The 27,102-nt window shown below is 34.9% G+C and overlaps 1 protein-coding gene across 2 annotated transcripts in view; it reads right to left on the bottom strand.

Moving 5' to 3' along the window:
- Nucleotides 1–27,102, bottom strand: part of LOC129803872 (uncharacterized) — a 47,687-nt gene that overhangs the window by 15,797 nt on the left and 4,788 nt on the right. Inside the window, exons 1-2 of one of the 2 annotated variants that reach the window (XM_055850696.1) lie at nt 25,811–26,745; nt 9,190–9,660 (exon numbers count right to left, since the gene is read on the bottom strand). In XM_055850696.1, coding sequence (XP_055706671.1) covers nt 9,190–9,660; nt 25,811–26,014 — 675 coding nt within the window. In that variant the 5' untranslated portion in view covers nt 26,015–26,745. Of the gene's footprint in view, nt 1–9,189; nt 9,661–25,810; nt 26,746–27,102 lie in introns of those variants that run through there. The other variant, XM_055850697.1, reaches the window with a different exon arrangement.

Genomic DNA, 27,102 nt, shown 5'->3' with positions numbered 1-27,102 from the left:
AATGGCTAAACAGCGAGAGAATTTTCACAGTCTGAGACGAACTAGGAGTACATTTGAAAGGCCTTGAAATTCCTAATATGTCTATATCAGTTACAACCGGTAATGTCTCTTTTTATGAACTAAATAACCATTTTTAACATTGCTGACTATTTTTTTTTACTAATTTACTGCCCATTCTACTGCAACCTTCCCACAATTCCCCAATTTTAAAATTCATCAAAGTTTCACCCTTTCACCATTTCTCTCTGACTGTCTGTATAACGATCCGTTTGATCCGATAGGTGTTTATGATACATTTAGCAGGTATACGAGTTACAGACCAAAAGGTTATAGGTAGCGCCATGGAAGCTACGGGGCACCCTCCATGATACATTCAAGGAATTGAGACTCTGTTGGTCTTTCCAAGATTACTGTAAGACGTTTTACAATCGGTTTCATTTTTATTATTGATTTTCGGGCCGTAAAAAGTGTCTCATCCCTGAACAATCAAGGAAATTGTCTGTAGGGGAGACCGGGGTAGATTAGCCACCAAATGAAATTTTCATTGCGTATAATTTGTACAAAAAATGTTTGTATGAAGCTGATACATATTTCAATGAATCGGAAGGGAAGTATATATTTAGAATAAAGAGAGGAGTGGTTTCCTAAATATTCTTTCGCAGGCAAACTATAAGATACCGCTTACTAATACTATACGTGTCTCCCCTACTGCTTTATGACTTCTACACACTAGAGAAAAATGTGTGCATATTTTAGGGTTTTTCTTACACAAGTGTAGACTAGTGTGTAGTGCCATTAGATTGGAAAGGTCAAAATTAAATGTTCAAACCGCAATTTTTGATGAAAATTACTCCTAAGATGCATATACTTCAAAAGTAACTTCGCATAATTAATATTACATAATAAATTTCTTAGGATCAGTAGTTAGAAATCGATTTATAAATCACTGAAAGATCGACTAAAATAAAATAAGTAGTACAAGTAACGAATAAAAATTAATAGTCGGTTAATCGATTGAAACCGGCTCAGCCTTTTCTGAAATTTTAAGAGTATTTCAAAGAGCTCCATGAGCCTAAACGTCACCTCTTTCGGTTCAATACACTCTCTAGAGTGCCTCTTCGGGTTTTGACTTTGAAAAACCCGTTATGAGGAATGATTCAACACAAGCGTAAAATTCGATTATTTCAAGACTGTATATACTACTGTAGACTGTAATGTAGAGTGTATGTCGATTAGAGAGATCAAGCTACGAATGATGTATTCCATCGACAATTATTTAGATCGACAATTGTTTTGTCTACCCAAATTAAATTATGTTAAAACCCAGTTTGCTTTAGAAATCTGCGAAAAAATCGTATAACAATGTACTCGTAGCTCCACAGCTTAAAGTAGCCCCACCTCTCCCTAACTTGATGATATATTTCGAAGCAAATTTGAAAATTTAAGTTTATATATTTTTTTGGAATTTATTGTAAAATTCATGCAATCTTATAGATGAGCTGGATTTTTAATATTGATAATTCTAATTTTCTTAGACTCATTCCACTGAAAACGGCTGTAAGAAGTATTGTGACAACAAGAGGTGCCACTACCCTAGAAAGTTATGTTGATATTTATTTCCTTTTATTGAAATGAGAGAGACCTCAAAAACAGTATCTTCCTAAAATCATTGCAACATCTGCCACAAGCAAGGTCACATGCATGTTGGCAATAATGTATGTAATACATAATCTTGTGCCTAAGAATAAACAGAAATGTGTGAATTGCAAAATAGTGCATTGTTCTCAATAAATTTCATGAAACTTTCAACCATTCTCGATGTCACTATTACAGCTTCCACCATCATCTGGGTAGGAGGAAGTCCCATGGTGGAGTGTTTGTGACAAATGCAATTGTCTGCACAAGCTGAACTTGTGCACAATTATGCAAATCTTGAATCTTACAAGTTATTGATTTATGATATAATTTGTTGAGTAATCCCCCATTGACCATAATGTGTATTTTGTGTAATTGTGGGTTTTCAGTCCTATAAAAAGCCAATTTTCCCATGACTCCTGCCAGGAGTTAATTGGCACAACTCTGGTATTGTTTATTATTTACGGTTTTGGCTTTTTTTATGTTACACATGCTGCATACGTTTTCCATATTCGATCGCATGTCACCGGATTGTATTGGAGTAGACAAACTAGGTTAACCCTTTGCAAGGGATGCTGCATAATTTCCTTTTTGGATAAAATTAATCAATTTGAGCGAAATTGTATCTTTCTGCGACTGAGAGTTTTCAATCAATCCTCAAATGAATAATTTCAACAAGTAAAATGGAATTGCTGATGAAGAATTCTTTTAATTTTAAATATAAAAATCCATAAAATAAGGCATTAAAGTTTCTTGGCACGTTCACTGAATTACTTCGCACACTATCTGTTTAGTGTTTGGACTTAAGATGGAGTGGATCACATCTCCGTATTCTCGGAAAATTCTTCCTTGTTCTGTCATATCAAACTACCCTGAAGTACTTCCCCATTTTCCCAATCTTGAACAGAAAACTAGTGATAGGCGTGTTTTAGTTTATAGGAGCTGTAATTCTTTTATCGGAAATGTGCTTAGTGCGCCAACGCGATAAAATTGGTAGTAAAAAAATTGAAATATAAGGTAAAGTGCCCTCGAGTCGACCGGTTCCTTGTCGTCCTTGTCAATATTTAAATGGTCAATATTTAAATGTTTGATGGTGAATTTCTATAAAATTGTCACTGATTCGTATTTATTTATGGAATAATTGGCCTATTAATGTTAGATCATACGCCAAATATTAGTCCAAATATAAATAAATTGAGGAACCGGTCGACTTAAGGGCACTTTACCCCTTACTCATGGAGTTTTTAAATTTGACAGTATTTTTTTTTAAATAAGATATGATTTTATAATATGATTAATTTAGAAGATAAGAAAATTCTTCACCATGAGTGAAACACTATAATTTTTAGATTTTGATCATTCAGAATATTGGATTAATAGTATTATCGAGATTTCGAACCCGTGCGGGATTTTCTAATTTTTGGAAATTTTTCCTCAATCAGGATTTTGACTTTTCAGGATTTTAGCTTTACAGGATTTTGACCTCATTATGGATTTTGACTTATTGGAATTATCGAAATTTTGACTCCATTTGAAATTTTGGTTTCTCTAAATTTTGACTCAATCGGAGTTTTGACTTTAGAATTTTGGTTTTGCGAAAATTTGACATCATTCGAGATTTTGGCCTATAAGGATTTTCGAGATTTCGATTGCATTCGAGATTGTGGGCCTATCAAGATTTTGATTTTTCGTTGTTTTGGTTTTGTGAGAATTTGACCTCATTCGAGATTTTGGTCTATTAGGATTTTCGAGATTTCGATTCCATTCGAGATTTTGGGCCTACCGGGATTTTGATTTTTTGGGGTTTTGCGGGAATTTGACCTCATTCGAGATTTTGGATTATTAGGATTTTCGAGATTTCGATCCCATTCGAGATTTTCGTCCAATCGGGATATTGACTTTTCAGGGTTTGTCTTTGCGGGATTTTGAGACTATTCGGAATTTTGGGCTATTTAGATTTATTAGCTGTTCAAAAGTCCGTTCAATCTTTTGGGTTTTCGTGATTTTGATCCTTTAGAATTTTTATTTTTTGGGCTTTAACCATTCAAGATTTGTCTTTCGGGAATTTGGTTGTTACTGAATAGAATAATGTTCCATCTTGTGTTATTTTACCAAGTATACTCGACTTTATTTGATAGAAGAGGATGTGCCAGCTTCACCAAAGCATGGTTTTTGAAAATATAAAATTTTGAGATAATAATTCATATTTTAAAATATTAATTAATTTGCTGTTCTGTATATTTTAAAATATTTAATATTCAAAAGAAATAATCTGAATATAAATATTTGACATTTAAATCATAAAATATGGATAATGAATTTCAAATACATTTTACAATTTGAATTGTTTGTAATATCTGTTACCTGCTTCAGACGATTCACAAATATACCGAATTATTAGGTAACGATCTTTTGCAGTTCGTGATATCAGATACCAAAAGGCTACCATAACCATGCTTTGACATTTAAATGTTTCATTTGATTAAAAAACCATAGAAGTTTGGTCTAACTGAAAATTGATTTTCAAACAATTAAATTTTCGGAGTTGCATACGGATAATCGAACAGGTGTAAAGAAATGTTGAAGTATCCAATTACAATGGTTCAACTCCTAAATTATTCATAGAATTTTGCATTATTTCGAGTGGACGTGAAGAGAAGTTTCTGGATTGCTTATGGGGCATATTCATAATTATTCTAATATACATAATATAATTGAAAATGTTCATTTAGATTCAAAATGGTCAGGAAACAGTTTGTTTTCAATCTTAGAAATATTTCACAATGAAACTTTTCTTTAAAAACTGTAAGTATTTTTTAAGTTTTTGAAAATTTACAAACTGGTTTACAAACTTTAAACATAATATATTATATAAATACCAAATTTTATAATAATTTAGGACCAAAAATTCAATATTTTGAACACAAACATTTCTGGTGACTTTATGATCTTTTAATTTTCAGAAATATTTAGCATTTTACAAGGTACTTAATTTGAAACGAGAGTTTTAAAGTCGAGCAAAAAAGGGACAGATAATCCTAACCGGCTTATGTAGGTGAGATTCTTAACGTGAGCTAACTCGGAGTGCATGCAAATTCGATTTAGAGCTGAAGTAGGGAGACGCCATTCAGTTATCTTGAATAAAATTCGTGAAATTATACAAATTTTGTACTTAAACCAAAATATCAAGGATTTGGATGAACTGACAGAAAAGTGTTATATGGGTGAAATGTAGACCAGAATGTTCTCTATAATTTTCCCATAGAACATGATCTCATCGATTACTCAGAAGCCAAGATAAGCGAGGTTTTTTGTTTCTTAACTCGTTTTTTCATCCAGAGTGCCCCAAGTAGTCATTTGTTGAACTTCAACTATATCAAAGAATTGTTGTCTTTTGTGGGACTTTCCATTTAAAACCCTATTTTAAGTGTCTTTGTGGAGTAGAGGCAGTCAAATTGGCATCTGAGGGATTTCAAAGCGTTGTTATGGAAAAAATCAATTTTTTCACACTTAAATGACAAAATCGGAGTGATAGCGTAGTCTGAGCGGAAAATGATATATGGACGAAATGTAGAGACAAATGGCCTCTACAATTATGTCGAAGTAATCATCAAAATCGGTTCAGCGACAGTCGAGATAATTGAGGTTATGTGATATTGAAATTGGTTTTTCGACTGTGGCGCCCCTGGTGTTGGTCCCACGAAGTTTAAGTGTTCTAGAAAGTTGTAGAATTTGGTGAGATCTTTCGTTTGAGCCCTCATTCATCAAAATCGGTCACATAGAACCGGAGATATGATTTTTTGAATTTTGTGAACTTTGACCCCTCATATCGCCGGTTCTGTTTTAAACACAGCGCACATACGCACCATTTTGGAAACGTCCTAGACTGGACTACAACATACTAAAATTTCATTAACTTGCACAATGCTGTTTTTGAGAAAAGTGACTTTGAATTCCGATGAATTTTGACGCTATCACAGCGCCACCTGTGGTAAAGTTTTGAACTTCCATCTGAAAGTGCTCATCGAGACGAAACCAAAAAGGTAAAATTTATGTCGCTATGTTAATTAGAACCGGAGATAGAGGCCGGTCAATGTTCGAACTTTGACCCCTTATAGCTCGGGTCAGGGGTTATGGATCGACTTAAGGTTTTTTTTGTTTGATAGGTATAATCAACGGCTACAACATACTAAAATTTCAGCCCGATTGCATAAGGAATTTTTGAGTTATTTAACTTATAAGATTTAAAAATTTTCTTTTTAATAATAGCGCCCCTAGCGGTGGTTTTATGAACTTGCGATGTTAGAAGAGGAAGTGGCATTTCATGAGAGCTTTCCAAAAAGCCCTCATTTTTTAAATTCTGACAATTAGAACCGGAGTTATGGCCATTTTAAAAATTTTTTTTGGACCCTTATAGCTCGGGTTAGGGGGGTCGGGGGACCTTAAGTTTGGTATTGATGGAAAGCTCTAAGGCCCAGCTATAACATACTAAAATTTGAGCCCGCTCGATGCCATAGGGGCGGAGCTATTGAGAAAACAAAAAAAGGGGTGTCTTCAAAATGGCGGAAGGAGGGGTGGGGGGTGGGGGGTCAATGCACCATGTTGCAATTTTCATACGATATTTAACCTTTGCCGAAAACCGCAAGTCGATATCTTTTTTAGTTTAGGAGCTATTAAGCTCCAAAGAGCGGCCGGACGGCCGGACGGCCGGCCGGCCGGCCGGCCGGGAACGTAACTTAGCCCCCCATATATTCGTGATCAGGAAGTGGCGAAACACATTTTGGCCAAGTTTGAGCGCGATCGGAGGACATGAAATTTTGTTAGGATTATAGTAGGTGAGATTGTTAAGAATCTCACCTAATAATAAATAAAAGACAAAGACATTTCTCCTTATAAATTAAATAATTTATTTTTTGTTTATAAACAGGTTGCAAAATTCTAAATTAATATATTTAAGTTAAATAATTAAAATAAATTGAAATATTTCTGTGACGTCTTTTTGCAGGGTTAGCAGAGTTACCGTATTAGTTGTTAATTGTATTAATTAGACTTATATTTGCACACTGGTAAAAATAAAAGGATCAAATTGATCCTTTTGCAAATGGTGGATCAAATTAACATGTTCTATTACGATAAATGTGCACTTAGGGTTCGACATTTGATTCATCCTTTGCATTTGAATTCTTGCTGAACAAAATGTTTCACTTTACTGACCAAGTGTTATTTTTTATTGACCAAATTATTTTTTATTGCACATTTAAGTTTGAGAAATGAAGTAGTATTTGTTCTTATGCACTGAGCCCAAAATTTATAATGTAAGTATAATATATAATGTATAATGTAATGTCTAAATTTATAAGACATTTTTTTGTGAAAAGCAATCTATTACTGATACCTGAAAATTTTTCAATTCAATAAAAATCTATTTCCTGTGTGCCTGTGGCAACTATTTCGTTATAAGCGTTAAAAATAAGAGAGAAACCACGAAAAATCTACCCTTAATGTGTTAAAATTCTCCATCCCTTATTAGTTATCCTAGTTTATCTCTGGAATAGTAATTTGTAATTAAAGACTAATATAGTTCCATTTGAAAAATTGACACTTCTCGGATAAAAATCTTGATTGAAATATTTTCTCGAAATATGTCAATCAGTTGAAATTATATTCAACTGTTCAATTAAATTCATGGATTATTTTTGCTGTTTTAATAACTCTATATTCAACTACATTTTACAGGCGACAGCAAATTTTATTTTTGTTTATTATCTTATTATGAAACAGTATTTAAAACTAATTCAAAATTAATGCATAACGTGCATAACACTTCTCAACGTTTTTCTAATATGATATTATGTGATCCTCCTTGAAAACGGATTAAAGATTTTCAAGTGTAGGACTATCATAAGTTTTCGGATGGCCAAAAAAAAGCTAAACGAGTCCGATTTTTAAAATTCTAATATAAAACTGAATAGGGTTTACCTAGTCGGTTTATGGATTTCGAAGCAAATTTGTCTAATGTGTTTTTTACTACAGTAAAATACCAATTTAAGTTTATTAATTAAGCATTTTTAAGAAACATAGTTAAGGAACTTTTCTTCTAAAATAGATATTGAAAAATATTAAATTTAAGTTGTTGAGACACGATTTTCCGAAAACCTTTCTGAAAAACTATTTTCGTGATACGCAAAGTCATTATTACTTTTATTTCAAATAAAAAAGAAACGGTTATTTTAAGTGATTGTATCTATATAGTGATTAACCAAAAATCTTTGAAAAAATGTAAAATTTTATACTGAAAAGTACTATTTTACTGCTCGAACTCAAAAAGAGAGCAGTCATATAATCAGCTTTGCTTTCAACTTGTCACCGACCTGGAGCTTAAACGGTAAGAGATAGAAGCTACCGGTCTTCAGAAATCCCCAATAAAAAACACATTATCATCACCCACCCATATTTTTTAGTTTATTTTCAAAACAGATCTATCGATTTCATACTGGATACTTTTTGGAAATGATCCATTTGAACATCATGTCCATTTGAACCTATGACGGTCTGTATGGAATTTTTGACGTAATTGAATTTTTGACGGTCAAAGATTAACCACTCTAGAGGTTTTATTTTCAATAGATTTGATTACATTTAAATGTTTTTGAATAGGTCTTGAAATCGGTAATGAACCGGTAAAGTATCCGTAAAGACCTATCTTTCTCGTATTTACATTTTTATATTTATCCGTATGCTTTTAACTCATGCCAGAACATTCTAAAATTATCATTTCCCAATCTGTCCCAAGCTTGTCCCAAGCTTCATAATGACTAATTTTTTTCTATGTTTTTCAATAAATGTGCCTCGTCGTGCCCTTATTTTAAAAACTAGGTAACACTGTCCTGTTTTTGAAACATATTGCAGAGTCATATTTACTTAGAAACATAGGAAAAATTCAGCCATTATGAAGCTTGAGACCGTGAAAGCATGGGTACTTTCCCCTACTCGTATATCTTGAGTTCAAGCATTCCGCAAAGCTGAGGTAGGATGACGACACTTGGGCCTGCCTTTATCTATGGTCTCGTCGCAATTTTTGTCAGAAAATAATTCCCAAAACCAAAAATATGTGATGTGTTATCATAACACATCAATTTTGAGGTTTTTCAAAATCGTTTTGTGATAAGAGGTGAAATTTTTTACGAGAAAGCCATAACTAAACGGCCCAACGTACGACTACAAATCGGAACGGTTTTGGCCGTTTTTGTAGTTGACTATTGTTAACGGTATCAGAGATTTTCAAAAAATATACGATATGAATACAATAGTGTCCACACAGTAAGGCAATTTATGTCCAAATTTGGAATTATTGAACAAATTTTGATAGTTTTTTCCTAGACAACAGTAAGCAATTCGCTTTAATATTCCAAATTTTAACGAGGAATTGTTATACTTTTTATTGATCATAAGCTCAATTGAGGATGAAATTAAGTGAATTGAGACATAACAGTAGCTGTGATCAAGAAAGAATCATAGCAAAATAATATGGTTACAGTAGAATAGTAAACTTACTTTGCAGTCCTCACAGTGGTTTATGATAGAATACGGCTGTCGACAATCGTATCTGACCAGTATTTCGGTAAACTCGCATGTGATTCGTGTCGCAAGTGCGTCAGTTTCCAATAAATCGTTTAGAAGTCTATTGCACTTCGTACCACCATTTAATACATCTTCCAATGCTTGACTATGCAAAGCACTAATTGCACTACGTTCGCAGCAATGTCTCAATCGCAACGCACGTAATTTGGTCTCAATGTCACGTGATGATTTTTTACAGATTTGTGCAGGACTAGACTCCTCATTATCGCCAATATAGTCAAGGCACTGTTGTTGTTTATCGAATCGACTCTCCATGTTCACTTTATTATATTCATTACTCATTTTATCCATTGTGGTGACTGTTGCACAAGGTGGTGGACACCGCGGTGGTCCAGGACCTTCATCCACCCAGGCCACAGGCAGTGTACCGGCTGAGCATTGACCCTGCAAAGATACACCAAAAAAAAGCTAAGGCTTGAACTCTGGCCTCATGCGTTATTTATCTTTCGTTTTGGAGCAGAAAAATAAGCCCCCGCAATAAGCATTTACTGCTAAGCCATCACAAAATAATAATAGTAAAATAATAAAAATGAAAGACATGGATGGGTTAGGAGATAGGATTTCGGAGAAAATTCACTCCCACATACAATTTTTATCACACTCTTCAAATCTCACTGAAACTATCTTTTTCTTTCCTCTTGTTCACTTTGGTCTATCCCTACCTTTGGGAAATTCATTGCTTTTCTTACATTGCACAGTTTTTTCTAGTAGGTTTCGATAAGGCTTGTTCGAGTCAGACATTCAGGAAATATTAAAATTTCATGTTGAACTAGGGGGTATGTCAGTCAAATATTTTCATACACATCACGTTCGATATTACAAAAAGCACGAGGACCTCAATTGTGTCCATTGTGTCCCATTAAGTAAGAGTGGGTTAATTTAATATCGAATTTAATATACGATAGGTACCTTTTGCTCTGAGAGTCTCAATTAATAACAAGTATATATTTTCTTATTTTGAAATTGAGTTATTCAAATTAAACTTTTGGCTACAGTTTTGTTCCAGGATTTTTAATTACTTGAGGAGTTCAATTAGAAATAAATTTCAAACATGTTTGTATATAGGAGATTAGATTAGACTTTTCAAAACCATTCTCCCCAGATCACCTTTTAAGGGCAGAATCACATTGACAGTACAAATGCTCACCGTAACCGTCAAAGCCTCACAGTATTTCGCTAATTTTATGCATTTTCATTGCAATTCTTACGCAAATTCTGAATTACCGTATTACCTTATCTCATACTCGGTGGCACTAGATGATAATAATATAAGAAAATTCAAGAAATGAAACGAAAATAAGATAAACGGTGAGCAAAGAAAACTGTACGATTAATTTCTTGTACACTTTTTTTTGCTCACCGTTAGTCGTATTTTCGTTTTATTTCTTCAATTTTCTTATGTCATTTTCATCTAGTGCCACCGAGTATGAGATAAGGTAATATGGTAATTCAGGATTTGCGTTAGAATTGCAAAGAAAATGCGTAAATTAACGAAATATGGTAAGAATTTTACTGTCAATGTGATTCTGCCCTAACCGTAATTTTTCTTCACTGCGGAATAAAGCATTATAAGCAACAAAAACATCTATTAGGCTAACCAGGGACGTAACAACTAGGAGGGGAGGGGGTAGGAGTAAATGCCCCCCCTCCCTGAGCGGACCATTTTCTGTCTCAAAATTTTCTTAAATTGTCCAATGTTCTTCCGCAAAATCAAAGCTCGGTAATATATTGCTATATTTTTGTGACAAATTAAAAAAAAATGTACTAGTTATTCCTGGTCTAAAGTTTGTAGTATATGAAGAGTTTTGATACAAATATTGAAAATAATGCTCATTGAAATTCATAGATAGGTAATAACAGAATAATCCATCAACTTAGTAAAATATTCTTAACAAATTGAAAATTAAGAAGATGCTCGTTTAGAGAATGCAAAAAAGTAGTGATCTTCGAAAACATAGGGTAGCGGCATTACTTATGATCACATTAAGGATATATTTGCTCACAGATTCTTTTCTTTTTGACCAATTAAGACAAAATTTTAACTGTAGTTTCTTTGAAGTACCTCCCTTCGATATATCCAAGTAATTTAGTAGAAAATTCCCTTAAGCCCCAGAAAAAGTATGATTTTTCCAAAAATGTAAAATTCTTAACTTATGGCCACTTTTACGAACTTATGGCCGCTCGTGGAATGACTTATGGCCACAGTGTAAAATAATGCAAAATACACTTAAGAAACAAAATATTTTTAGTGCAAAAGAAAAGAAAAAGATTTTAGGTGGTTTCAAAGGTTTTTATTATTCTTCTGTTAAGCTTTTTTATAGTTTTTATTCACGATTGCAGCATTGAATTACTTATTGCTTCTCTCTCTTCTCTTCATTGAGGCCAGCAACCTCTTTTTCATGATGAAAAATCCACATTTGATAGATAACCACACACAAAAATCCACAATTTCATTAGATTTTTGCCAGAAAACACTGAACTATTGAATAAGAACAATACAATTGACAACTCTTCAAACCAAAATAGTTACACATATGGTGTGAGAGTAACTCACGCCAAATATCGTGGCCGCAAGTCCGTAATCCTATCAATTTGGACATAACTTATGGCCGCATCTAAATTTTATATTTATTGTTAAAAATTTTAATAAAATTTAATAGTGAAAGGACATATAGTTATTAAGGCAAGAAGTTTTGAAAAATAGTACTAAATATTTTCGGTTAAAGATACAAAATTTATTTGATAAAAATTTTGAGATCGCTAGTAAATTTCTTAACGATTTGACGTATTTTTAATTTTCATCCGCATCTGTGAAATATTTCCCATAAATTAATCAGTATTGTACCGAAATATTAAAAAAAATCAATTTAAAATGTTTGTTTAATGATAGCACATCAAATATTCCTAATTTTGTGGTTCTTCGAAATTAATTTGTGGGGAAAAATGAACATATCTGAGAGGTGGCCACAAGTATAGACTGGCCATATAAGTAATGCCGCCACCCCACTAATATTTTCAAGTTTCAAAGCAATCTATCAATAAAAATTATTCAAATTATAAGTTTGTGAATGCGAGAGCGCCTAAGCTAATAGAAAACTTTTCCAAATTTTCCTCTGTGGTTAAAGGCTTCTTATGTAAGGAGCAATTTTCGTCGAAAATTATTCTTTTGACGGATTGTTGTACATTTCTTCCTGGAAGTTGGGCTCCCTCCTAATACATTGTAAATTCAAAATGAATATATTTGAAAGAAATTGAAAAGTAAAAAACATCCCCCCGTGAGCAAAAAGGGACAGATAATCCTAACCGGCTTATGTAGGTGAGATTCTTAACGTGAGCTAACTCGGAGTGCATGCAAATTCGATTTGGAGCTGAAGTTGGGAGACGCCATTCAGTTATCTTGAATCAAATTCGTGAAATTATACAAATTTTGTATTTAAACCAAAATATCAAGGATTGGGATGAACTGGCACAAAAGTGATATATGGGTGAAATGTAGACCAGAATGTACTCTATAATTTTTCTATAGAACATGATCTCATCGAGTACTCAGAAGCCAAGATAAGCGAGGTTTTTTGTTTCTTAACTTGTTTTCTCAACCAGAGTGCCCCAAGTAGTCATTTGTTGAACTTCAACTATATCAAAGAATTGTTGTATTTTGTGAGACTCTTCATTTAAAACCCTATTTTAAGTGTCTTGGTGGAGTAGAGGCAGTCAAATTGGCATCTGAGTGATTTCAAAGCGTTATTATGGGAAAAATCAATTTTTTCACACTTAAACGGCAAAATCGGAGTGATAGCGTAGTCTGAGTGGAAAATGATGTATGGACGAAATGTAGAGACAAATGTCCTCTACAATTATGTCGAAGTAATCATCAAAATCGGTTCAGCGACAGTCGAGATAATTGAGGTTATGTGATATTGAAATTGGTTTTTCGACTGTGGCGCCCCTGGTGTTGGTCCCACGAAGTTCAAATATTCTAGAAAGTTGTAGCATTTGGTGAGATCTTTCGTTTAAGCCCTCATTCAACAAAATCGGTCACATAGAACCGGAGATATGATTTTTTGAATTTTGTGAACTTTGACCCCTCATATCTCCGGTTCTGTTTTAACCACAGCGCGCATTTGCACCATTTTGGAAACGTCCTAGACTGGACTACAACATACTAAAATTTCATTAACTTGCACAATGCCGTTTTTGAGAAAAGTGACTTTGAATTTTGATGAATTTTGACGCTATCACAGCGCCACCTGTGGTGACTTTTTGAACTTCCATCTGAAAGTGCTCATCGAGACGAAACCAAAAAGGTAAAATTTAGGTCGCTATGTTAGTTAGAACCGGAGATAGAGGCCGGTCAATGTTCGAACTTTGACCCCTTATAGCTCGGGTCAGGGGTTATGGATCGACTAAAGGTTTTTTTTGTTTGATAGGTATAATCAACGGCTACAACATACTAAAATTTCAGCCCGATGCACAATGGAATTTTTGAGTTATTTAACTTATAAGATTTGAAAAATTTCTTTTTAATAATAGCGCCCCTAGCGGTGGTTTTATGAACTTGCGATGTTAGAAGGAGAAGTGGCATTTCACGAGAGCTTTCCAAAAAGCCCTCACTTTTTAAGTTATGACAATTATAACCGGAGTTATGGCCATTTTAAGAAATTTTTTTTGGACCCTTATAGCTCGGGTCAGGGGGGTCGGGGGACCTTAAGTTTGGTATTGATGGAAAGCCCTAAGGCCCAGCTATAACATACTAAAATTTGAGCCCGCTCGATGCCATAGGGGCTGAGCTATTGAGAAAACAAAAAAAGGGGGGTCTTCAAAATGGCGGAAGGAGGGGTGGGGGGTGGGGGGTCAATGCACCAAGTTGCAATTTTCACCCGATATATAACATTTGCCGAAAACCGCAAGTCGATATCTTTTTTAGTTTAGGAGCTATTAAGCTCCAAAGAGCGGCCGGCCGGCCGGCCGGCCGGCCGGCCAGCCGGCCGGCCGGGAACGTAAAATAGCCACATATATATTCGTGATCAGGAAGTGCTGAAACACATTTTGGCCAAGTTTGAGGGCGATCGGACGACATGAAATTTTGTTAGGATTATAGTAGGTGAGATTGTTAAGAATCTCACCTAATATCGCTCTTACGCCCCACTATACCAAATTTAGGCATAGTTGTATGCAAATGCCAAAGTCTCAGGTTTGAAATGTATATTATTTAATTTGATTTTTTTGTTACTTCTTTTTAAGGAGTGTTGCTTGGAAGCTTGTAGATAGTTTATCGTCTTTGTTTTCTCAAAAACCATTTTTGAAACATTTTTAAATGAATAAAAATATAGACATAGCTTTTGGGTAATATTTCGGCCACGTTGATTATCATAGTTCCTTGCCCTTCCGGAAATCTTTCAAAATCTTTTTCACCTCATCTTGTTTGTCGAAGCAACATATTTTGTTTTGTTATTTCTTCATTGTGTAATCTCTATGCAAAAATTAAAAATTCATAGAAATTTGAGGAACAAAAGTAGTGGACGAAATTGCAAGCTGTCCAAAATTTGGTACAGTTACCCTATTTAAATCAAGAAAATTTCGTGAAATCAAAATTCACATGGATTTCCTTCTCAAAGGGTTGGCATCCGACTATCTCACTTTTTCCAATCAAAATTAAATCTGACTAGATATATAATATTTTGTTGTATTGTACTATAGAAGAAGAAGAGTGTGAAAGAGTGAGTTAGACATAATTAACGTTTTTGGGAAAGGAACGATTATTAAATTAGAGTTTATGATATATTACTTCTCGAACTCCAGAGAGGGAGTCCCTCTAAGGAGTTAAATTTTGGTAGAATTTTGGAAATCTGGAGTTTCAAATTTTATATCATTACGCTGGTTGTGCCTCTGTCCGTCTGATTCGTTCGGATGTCATCAGCTTTAGAGGCCAAAAGGTCAGATATAGGGACGTGAGACCTTTAAGGAACCCCCATAAGTCTACCCAAACATTGTTAGCATGCCCCTCATTTTACCCTCAACCCATCTCTTATGAAACGGTTTAAATCGGTTGTGTACCGGTAAACGATAATTATTGCTAAGGTACTTTTGATGTATAGCATCCAAGTCGTGAGTTCGAGCATTTCGCAAAGGCTATGAAGTAGTCTGGAAATGTTGAAAGAAATAGGACTACTCTTTCAAAAATTGGATTCAGGGGAAATTTTGTGTACGAGAAAAATAAAGGTTCTACAGTAGACTCTCGCTCAATCGGCTCTTTTTCAATCGGGCGAAAAATTTTGTTGACAATTTTCACCTTTAATTATGAAACTAATTTGCTCAAATTTACTGTAATTCTTCCTATTTATCATGATTCATTATGATTGAGCACTTTTTGTGGAATTTACAAATGCTTTGGCGCCCAGATCTATCGATAAACAGGATGACATTTTGCCGCAAATGCCCTATTGAGAGAGAGTCTATTGTATAAAGAAAAATTTGTCGATTATGAGTCGCTTGTGAGATAGATCTTTAAGCCATAAATAATTAAATCAGCTTTCATAAGCGTTTTAGTATTATTCCTTATTAATTTTTTTAAAAATTTATGCAATCCTTTCTGCCCACAGATTATATAACAATAAATGTATCAAAATTAAAATGTCAAATATTTTAAAATTGTATTTAATTTTAAAGCTCATCCAGACGATCTCTTAAGGCCTCTATACTACACACTTGGAGCAATTTTTGTAAAAAAATGCTTTTATTTAAGAACGCCCCCCCTATAATTGTAGGCGAAAGCATCAAATTTTTTTTAGAAAAGCAATTTTTAATGTAAATTGCTTCCAATGTGTGGAGGCCATTAAGGGATTATTGGGCCACACAGACTAAAAAAAAAATAATTTTCATTTTATCTTCAATATAAAAAATTATTTAATCAAGCTCTTAATGATTGAAATGTACAATATTTAAGCTATATTTTCTAAAATTTTAATTTAAAAATTTTAAAAATTTTGATTTCTTAAGGAGATAATCATTAATTTTGACACAGAAAATTTTATTTAAGCTTATTTGAATCAGAGTTTAGATCCTTAACTTGAAAAATGCTTGAACGATTTCAGAAAATAGGAATCTTCTGCTGGGGAAGCTTCTCAAGCAAGGCTACAAAAAATCAAGAATCGCTTTTTTAGTTCAGTTTTTAAAGTTCCATAGAACAAAATGCAAAAGAACGTTTTCTTGAAATTTTTTTCCTTTATTTTTAATTAAAACCGAACAAGCCAAAATCCCAAACACCAAAATCCCGAACGCTAAAATCCCGAAAGGATCAAAATCCGGAATGTTCAAAATTCTGATAGGGATGAAATTATGACAAAGTGTGGAATAATTTCCCAAGACTCAGAAAATTTTCCTTTGCCTCCAGCAAGCGGGAGTGCAATTGTGGGTGTGGATATGGCATTTTTAAGAATTCGGAATTTTGGCTTTTGGGATTTTGACTTTCGGGATTTTGACCGGAACTCTTCAAAATATATATAATCTTATACTTCCGTAGATAAAGTACATATTTTACAAAAATAATAATAAAACTACTTTCAAATTATTACAATCAAATACACATTCTTTGTTGATTTTGCTTCCGTGTACTTCATATATTTATAAAGAGGTTTGATAAAGCTAGAGCTTACAATAGTAATTTATTTTCAGAGTTTTATTTTTCAACATTTATCGACTTACAACCGATTTGATCTAATTTATAAATTTCTCAAAAAATCACCCAAAATAGAGTAAATGTAACACAATTGACTTTCAGATAAAAATTCATTAGGGGACATCGGGGCAGATTAGACACGAATAGTATTGGATGGTATGATGTTGTAGTTTGCGTTAGCAGCAGGGCGGAGCATTCTCATACATTTTCCGTACAAAAGTATGGTATATTTTTTCTTAAGTCATTTTTTAGTTTTAGTATAAAACCAAATGCAATCATTTTAACACTTTTACCAAATGAATGAGTATTTAATGTTATGTTATTAGCACAAAATTTATAATGATTGCACGAGGATAACGGTTCCTAAAACCTTTATGAAAAAGACGTAAAATTAGCAATTTTTGAATTTTTCTGAAAAATTTTCTATCTGTAACACCAATAAAATTTTAAATTCAATAGAAATATATTCTCTGTATATATGCCTACCATTTCGTGTTATATTTTTTTTGTGGGATCTAAGACTTAAAAATTATAAAGAATTTAAGAGAAATATACTATTTCTGAATTAAAATGCTCTATCCGATAGTTAATCATCCTAGGTTAGCAGGAATATTGAGGGAAACTTTATTTATTTGAAGTAAACACCTCCGTACTATTTATTGAAAATATTTATCAGCTTGATACATTATAAAAAAATTCTTTTGCTGGTTAATTCTGCCCCGGTCTCCCCTATTGATTTATAACTGGTTCGTAGCTTACTGAAATCAGTTAAAATTGTGTCAGAGTAGAAATACTTTTCCAACAAACCAAAATTTGTCCCAAGTCTGTCCGGAATTAGATTTTTTAAGCCCTATTTAACTATTAACTTAATTAATAAATTATTAATTGATTTTATAGAATAAAATATATCAAAAAACTTTGTCAATTTGACAATTATAAATAACTCAAATTTGGGACACATAATTGTTGGCCCCAAAAGTTTCAAAAATACTTCAAGAGTTTTGATTTGTTTTTGAATAATTTCTATGAAATATCAGGAGATTGTTTTTCCAAGAAGTTCTTGTCTATAATTGTTTTCTAAAATTTCAAATAAAACTGTCTAGCCAGGTAGTTTTGAAGGTTTTGTTTGTACTTTCAGACACGTTTTCAATAAACTTTAAAATTTTCAGATGAATAACCCTTTCGAAAACAAATACGAATCTTTCACCGTAAAAGCAGAATATTACAGCATTTCACATCTATGTCTACATAATTCTTCATTTCCACAATTAAATTCTTTTTTATCGTCCCACGGTGCTTTAAAAAATTGAGCAAATATTTGCATTCTGAATACTTCTTGTGCACTTTTTTTTCATATTATATACATAACTCGTAATTTCACTTTCACTATCTCTCCTTAAAATTATTATTCACGGGACAACATTTGCACAAGAAAATCTCATGTCAGTGAAAGTTTCAGGAAAATTTTTTTGTAGAAATATTGGCCATAAGTGTAAGAGGGTACACATGGAAGGAATAATAACATACAATAAAAATAATAGTAAAAGGGGTAAATTTGAAAGAGTGAAAAAAGAGAAGGCAGAATGAAGCATTTTCATCCGTATATTGAATTTTCGTATTCATCGCAATGGTTTCGGATTTTACAGGGAAGTTTATGTGGAGCGGGACATTTAAGAGTGATGTGGGCTGGGGTGGTAAAGTGAAATAAAGTGAATTGAAACAGATGACCAGGCGTCTCCACCCACAATTTAATGGAAAGAAAATACAACACGGACGAATGTGGCTTTTCGGACGACGAGTTTTTGGAAAATTTATTAGTAGACCGAAGTTAATGCTCAATTTTGGGCCAATTTTTTGATTTTTTCTTTCCGGCTTTTAATGAAATGTTGAGAGGTAAAAAAAATAAATTTTCAAACGAAAGGAAAGCTTGTGATATGTTTTTTTTTTATATCTTTCTTGCTCTTCCTGGTAAAGTTGTTTCAAATTGATGAAATTTAATTTATCGTAAAGGGAGGGTGTAGGTCTAGATATGCTATGAAGAAAGACTGGTCAGGGACTCTATTCTGACAATCTGACGAAAGGTTCTCATGGAAAAAGTAGCACATTTTGAAAGGAACTTACTTCTCCATTTCACTTTGAACTTGAAACGACAAGTGCTCCGGGTTTGAGCGAGGGAGCGAATAAAATTAACATAGAGGGTTAATGCATTTGTCCAGTGTTATGAAATTCTTTTATTAAGAGAAAGTGCCTAGTCCCTACGCTTTTCATGGTCCCAAGCTTCATAATGACTAACTTTTTCTTATATTTCTGAATAAATGTGACTCCAAAATATATTTTAATAGGCAATTTCGGTAAGAAGCATGGGAACGGGCACCTTCCCTTACTCGAACTTAAAGAGAGAGCATAATGTGCAATCCCATTTTTTCAATTTTTCACCGACCTGGAGTTTAAACGGTAAGAGATATCAATTTTCAGATTTTGGTGACCCCTAATGAACAAACCATTGTCTCCGGGCGGACGATTTATCGTTTCCTTTGCTCCATTATAACCTTCCTATTTACCCCTAAAAACTGGGTCTCGGTCAAAATCCCGAACGCCAAAATCCCGACCGTCAAAATCCCGAAAGCCAAAATCCGAACGTCAAAATACTGAAAGCCAAAATCCCGAATTCTTAAAAATGTCACAGCTACTTCCACGATTGTACCCGCGCTTGCTGGGGCAAAGGGTAATCTTCTGTGTCTTAGGAAATTATTCTAAACATTTTCCTCCATATAATATCATTCCTTTCAGGATTTTGAAAATTCGGGATTTTGGCTTTCGGGATTTTGGCGATCGGGATTTTGGCTTTCGGAATTTTGGCTACCATCGCTAAAAACTATATGTATTTTTGGTTTATTTCGGAAACAGATCCACCGATTTCTTTTATTTTTGGATATGTTTTGGGGATAACCCAAGTGAAATTGTTGTCCCTGCATACCCTTCACCGAAAAATTTTCAATATCAAATTTTCGGAGGTTAAAGTTTAAAATCTCTTTAGGCCCCATTTTTCAACAAAATTGCCTAAATTTGGATTTTTGGAAAGGTTTTGAAATTCTCAAACCAGCTTTTTACGATTTTAGTCGTAGATTGTAGTAGTGGATTAGAAAAGTACCCATAATTTATATATCTTCCTTTACTTTTTCGGAAGTTTGTTACCGGGCTAGCGGTCGAACGGAGAAATATCGACTTCCGGCCTTAGGTGATTCTCCCAATCCCAATAGTCGATTTCTCAAGAAGTCTTTCCTTTATTCACTCCAACTTTCTCTTTCCCCCCCAAAACCATATTTTTAGATTATTTAGAAAATAGCTATAATGATTTCTTTAAGTCCTGACATTTTTAGAAGAGTAGAGGGAAGTGGGGCAGCTTTGAAAGTTGGGTACCTTTGAAATTGGAATTTTTCGCCTATTTTTAAATAAAATTGAACCTTATCGTGATATAATTTAGGTTCACAAATAGATTGAGAAGCAAAATTACATTATGATATGGCTCATTACCATTTAAACATAAAGTGCGTACCATTATTATTATAAGGTCACTTTGCAGAACTCAAAATTTTTTTCTGTATTCGTTTTATTTAATTTTTTTCTGCAAAATACTTTGAATTGAATTATTTTACAACTGATTATTGTAATTTTTTGACATTGCAACGGCTCTCCCATATTTTCATTGAAAGAAAGCTGATTTTTATGGTTTTTCAGTGTATCATTACCATAAGGTCACTTCTCAATAGTCACATTTTCTTCTATATATATTTTTTATTTAATTTTTTTTCCACAAAATATTTTGATTTGAACCTACTTATAAAAATTTTTTGACAGCGCAACATCTTTCCTTAAATTTTAATTGAAAGAATATCAATTTAACACGTTTTTGGTCCTAAACTACGATAATGTCAATAAATTCTTTTGTAATATTATTAGAGGAGATGATTTTTAAGCAAGATTTTAAGATTAGTGATTCCAGCGTTTTTCTGAAGTATTTCAAGAGTGCGATTAGGCATAGGGGGAACTGGGGTAGTAGTAAACAGGGGTAGTTGTAAACACTGTGATTTTTTTCATTAATTTTAAGACTAAAGAGGATAAAACCCATAAGAATTCATAGATATCATGGGGATGTTATGTCCACAGATAAATTGGTCAATAAAATCCTAATAATTTAAAAATAAAAGTCATTTTTCCCGAAAATGTTGATATTTAGATTATTTTGGTCATTTGGATTTCCATCTGGAAATTAAAAACTGTGTAAAATAATCGATATATAGCAATACCAGTTCTTTCCTACATCTTTTAGGATTGTAGTAATGCATTTACTAGAGAAATTGAGATTCTCATTATTTTAAAAGAATTAATAATTGACTAGAACACAGCATTTGGGGTAGATGTAAACAGGCAATTTCCCCGTAATTGTAATTCTTCTTCTTCATTTTATTCGTTTGACAGCTGCATCTCATGGTGGGAAATTTTTCGTTTTGTTCAATAAGAAGTTACATGATGTCAAAATATGGGGAAAATCCATTGAAAAATGTCTTTGATTTGCATGCTTTTAGTTTTTTGCTATTTTAATTATTCCTTGTAAAAAGTGTAGTGATTTTTTGAAAAATAAACAGTCTTTATATATCTCTTAAGTAATTAAAATAATTGAAAGTGGTGCAAAGTTAATTTCAAGAGTGGGAAAAAGGATTTTTACATCCTCCCCAGAAAGTGTTTACTTCTGCCTCAGGTATTTTGTGAAAAGAGAAAAATGCACAGTGATACAAATTTTATTTTTATGGAAAACTCAATTGGTTTACAGCATCCGCATTACCTCGATAAATTGCCTATACCCCCTATACCCAAGGGTAAAACATGAGATGAGAAATATTTTCCAAAAAATCACTGTCTGCTTGGAAAATCACCTCAAATTCGCATCTATTGAAAATGTTTACATGTGCCCAGTTCCCCCTACTATCGATTAAATTTTCGATGAACTTATTTTCAGGCTTGTTCCAGGCATCCAAAATTGCAGATTTAAACTCTAAAACGTAAGTGTATTGGCGAATATCGGCGTAAGTATGGCAAACAAGAATCCTCCAAATATTTTCAATCGGAATGAAGTCAGGTGTTCAAGAGGTCAGATGGCCAAACCAAGATTTTGATATTCTGCGCTCACATGAACCCGAGCATTATTCTACTGGAATATGAAGTCTTGGCGCCGGTTTACTGGAATAAAAGGTAGCAGACAACCTCTGAGACCTTCAATATAATCCTGGCAGGGGCCCATCAACCCTAATAAAAAGTGAAGATCTTTTTCACCGTTCCTTGTAAAAATTTTGCAGATATTGCACCGCGACTTAAACAAATTTGCTCGTAGTTCTTGTATTATTTCGGCGAAAATTATGAAATACTTATTTTCAGATAGCTTTTAATGCACGATTTCGAAATATATCAGACTGATAAGTCAATTCTCTTTAGGAAAAAACTAGCCAATAGTCTTCAGTGCCTCTATGCAAAAACGTATGGAAAAATGAAATGTCGAGAGGCCCCTGATCCTAGCTTTTCGAATAATGCTTGAAACTATATGAGCGCAGAAGCTTTATATTGGATCCGAGCTCAGAATATTAAAATCTTTAGGAGAAAAAAAAAACAATTTCAAAGATGTCTTACTTTCGAAAGTGCCCAACTTCCCCCTACAAGTGAATATTCCGTTGGAATATATTTATGACCGAAAAAATTTTCAAAATTGAATTTTCGAATGTTAAAGCCAATGGTATAAATCACTGTTCAGCTGGGGCGGTGACTCCAATAGTTTCGCTCGGCTAACCTCAAGTTACGGTATCGTTATAATTTCGTTAAAAAGGGTTGTGAGTGCTCTACAAATTATTTCGAAGGCACAATCCGAAAGTCAAAATACCGAACGCTAAAATTCCGAATGCTCAAAATCCTGAAAAGGATGGAACTGTATGGAGGATTATGTGTAGAATAATTTCCCAAGACACAGAAAATTTTCCTTTGTCACCAGAAAGCACGGGAGCAATTTGGGATTTCAGCTTTCGGGATTTAGGCCCATTCGAGATTTTGGCATTCTTACCATTTTAAGATGTAAATATCAATTTTCTTATTTTTCTAAATCTGTTTTACATAAAAATTGAAGATTACTGCTAGCTGTCCATAAAGTGTATAACAACCACACCGAATACATTTCGATAATAAAGTTCGGGATTGTTAATAAAATCTTTAAGTCTCTGGCAAAACTGAACCGATTGCAAATGGTTATTAACCGTTCATGAGAACCAGTTATGACCTGGAGGGGAATTCTGTAAGGCTCTGGCAATGCCATATGACAAATTGGCTTTGAATCTTAGGAGAGATTTTTCGAAAATACGATTCTGTAGCTGTGGCATTGCCATTTCAGCTCACGTGACATTGTCAGAAGTCATATATTTGAGATTTCTGGCAATTAAAATGACAATGAATGTTGTTAAACAAATCAACCAAGACGTACTGTATTTTTTATAAAATCATCAAAGGCATTTCATTAAAAATTCAGTGAAATGCATTTTCAAATTCATGTGATATGTCAAAAAAGTTCGATTGGCATTGTCAGATTTCGAACTCACGTGTGACAATGCCACGAAAATTACAGAATTCCCCTACTGAATACTAATTTTTATTCGAAATTAAATTGCATTATTCATTTCCCATTCTGATCGATCTCTTCAATGGTGCTTAGATCGGGCCAAATCGATTTTGAATCAGTAAATGTAAATGAAATATGTAAAGGTAATCAAGATTTTCAAAATTCTTGTACTCGTAAACACTAAGTTTCTCCCAACGCATTAGACTCCAAAAGAACTAAGTTATCCAATATGAAACTCTTTTTGAGCCTAGCATCCAAGTCACGATTTAGAGCACAAAAAAAAGTTGGATCGTTTCACCGCCTCTTTTATAGATTATTTATTTTAAATAGTAGAATGTTCTATGTTTAAAATGTCTATCAAGGCCGAAAAGGATAGGTGTACTGATCTGGTACAAGATATGTGTGAATTTGTTCCGGATGTTGGGAGGCAAGTAAAAAATGTACAGTGACACAATGTTTATTTGCCTGGAAAACTGAGTTGCTTTCTAGCATCCTAATTAACCTGGATGTATTGTCTATACCCATGGATGAGAAATTTGTCGTGCAACATTTTTCTATTCCAATTTACTCTATATATTAAGGCTTACTATCCTATTGGTTTTTTTTCTTGTATACTGACTATCTGAAAAAATACCTGTACAATTTTTAGAACTTAACCTATGAAAGTGTATTATTTTGCAAGTCATTCGTGTGTGAAACTGCCCCACTCCCTCACCATTTCTGTATTGTTATTCAGATTCCGAGGTATGAATGGAATTTCACTCTGAATTTTTAACGAACTTTCCACACTGTAAATGAGGTACTGTAAACACTAGTTCCACTTTTTAATTAGATATCTAGAAAGGTATGTTCAATTTTAAAAAATAAACCTCTTAAAGCAAAATATAAATTGATATCATATACTTTGTCGTGTAGTATAAATGAAACTATTATAATGTTTTAAATTTTAGACAACTTTGCGTAAGTAGAAGTTCAATAGTACCAAAAACAAGAAAGATTTCGTGAAAAACTTTTCTCATGTGAGAAATTTTCAAAGAAACTGAAGCCCATGAAGTTTAATGCAATTTATAAAAGGTAATGCAAGAGACATACTTCAGAAATGTTTGAAGTGAAATTTTTGCTATAGGAAAATTCTACCGTGGTGGAAAATTGATTGAGAATGGCGGAGAATGTCAGTCTATGAGGGTTGCAGACACGGCCTCATTTTCCTTCTCAGTAGATGGTTTTGGCTTTGGTGTCTCTTGGGTCCTTTAGGTTCATGGAAATACACAAAATATAGATGGGGGGAAAAGGTACGGAAATTGCTGCAATGTTGCCCCCGTGGTGTTTTCCCATGGCGTGTGTCTTTTAGGTGTATTTACCCAACAACTGCCATCGGGGACAGACATAACACCGTTTGCGAAAAATCGATAATTTCTATTGAATAACCACAATCAGTAACACATTAATGGAATAAAGTGAAATCATGGCGACACACAGTATCCAATTCTCATATCAATTAATACTGACTCTATCGGGGGGGCTTGGGAATGCAATGGGGGTTGAGTTTAGTTGTCACCATGGGTTGTGTGCTTTTGATGCCTTGTCGCCCCCCTTTTCATATGGCAATAACAGGGGCTCGGAAGACGGCAATTGTGTAAGCTAATTGCGCCTCCGTGAAAAAAAAATACTTGGCATAAGAAAAATTGAGGTGGGGTGTGTGTGAATCGAAGGACCAAAGAGGAAGTATCCTGTCTTCACTCAGGTCGATATTTTGACACCCCAACCTCCCGCACCCTCAAAAAAAGAAGAAAAAAAAACGAAGTGTCTCTCACTTCACCTGATTTCACTGCATGTTCTACTTTTCACCATCTCACTTTGGCCATGACTCAGGGAGAGCCTAGGCCAGGAATGGGTTGGGGAACTACCCCAGCCTTCGTACACGATGTGGGTGGTGAAAGGGTGGGAAATTTCTTTTTGTCATTTGACGGATGATGTTGGAAAGAAGGAAAATCGCTGCCGGTGGCCATTTTTCTTCCCTCATCACCTCCACCTCCTATCCCTTAGTCACACACATACACACACATACACACAAACTGGGGGCACAGATGTGGTGCACAGGGTTGGGAAAATTGATGGGTTTGATGGGAATGAGGGGAGGGACTGGCGGGTATATATAATTTTTTGGTGTCTCCGTGGGTGGAATCGATGGGCTGTGTGTGTACCTGAAGATCCGGTGCCGAGTTGGGTTGCGCCAGGTCGCAGGCTGACAGCCAGGGGTTGATCTGTGTGAGGGCCCCTGTGCTGTCGTCTCCACCTTTGCCCAACTTGCCCGCAAGACTGGGACTGTCTAGCTGCTGTGTGGTGCCTCGCCGAGCCCCCGAAATAAACGCAAGCGCCATCACGACCAGCCCGGGTCCTGGCCGCATATTGACCTCGGGTTCGGCGGCGCTAGCATGGTGCAGGCCCGCTTGAGACGCACTTGCGACTCCTGATGACTTCGGGGCTCGGGCTCATGGCCCCATCCTTCACCGTCTTGCTCGCCGCGTCCGGGTTCTCCCTGTAGCGTGGTGGCGCTTAATGGTTGGGCGACGTGCGGCCGTCGCTCCCACTACCCGAGCTTCCGACTGGCTTTTGGGCACCAAGATGAACGATGGTACTGCTGACAAGTATAGACCGCGCAGCCATCTTGAATGGACACATCACCACACACACTCTTTCACAGCACTTTGCCTTCCCAAAAAAATTCACCTCTTGAACTCACTGGTCGTGGGTTGATGTTGGGGACTATTGCGAATGCGATTCTAATTAAGGGACAGTAAAACGTAGCCAAACACTGGACCTTTTTTGGGGGTAGAAAAAAAGAACTTTGCACTTGGCGCGCCGCGATACTTCACCGTAGCAATCAGCTGCCGAGGCCGATGGGATTTCGTTGGAGTGGAGTCACCCCGGTGCAACACACGTTAGCACAATTATTTTTATATGACGGTTTTGCCTAAAAGGTCCGTCAAACTTTTCATTCACACTCGAAACACGGTGCGCATTGCGAGATGCCGATCCCTTAGATTTTTTTTCCTACACAGTAGCCCCAACTGAGCGCCACCAAAACTGTATGGAGCTAGATGGCGTGACGGCCGTGCGCGCGCACCGAATCGATATTGACGGCGCCGACGCCCCACTGGTCATTTCGCCGTCGAACTAGCAACGCACCTTCACCTCACACACCATGCTGGTGTGTGTCTCTCACTCATCCATCGGTAACCTAATTCGGTGGGTACGGCACACACACCGACGTAAGGGCCGTGCCATAGCTGGCAACCCCTGCCTGCATCCAGACGCGATGGCCGCGTAATCGCTGGCCCAATTCCCTATTGCAGCTTATGGAACAGATAGAGAAGGCCAATGGTGAACAGATGATTGCTCCTCGCGACACATTCCTTAAATTCCACCACCCTCATATGGGACCAAAACACTTCAAATGACCATCCGTATTTCTAGCCTAAACAGTCACCCGCAT

The sequence above is a fragment of the Phlebotomus papatasi genome, chromosome 2 (assembly GCF_024763615.1).
Source record: "Phlebotomus papatasi isolate M1 chromosome 2, Ppap_2.1, whole genome shotgun sequence".
Taxonomy (NCBI): domain Eukaryota; kingdom Metazoa; phylum Arthropoda; class Insecta; order Diptera; family Psychodidae; genus Phlebotomus; species Phlebotomus papatasi.
Note: the sequence above shows the minus strand (reverse complement) of the source record. Positions and strands in the feature narration are given on the sequence as shown.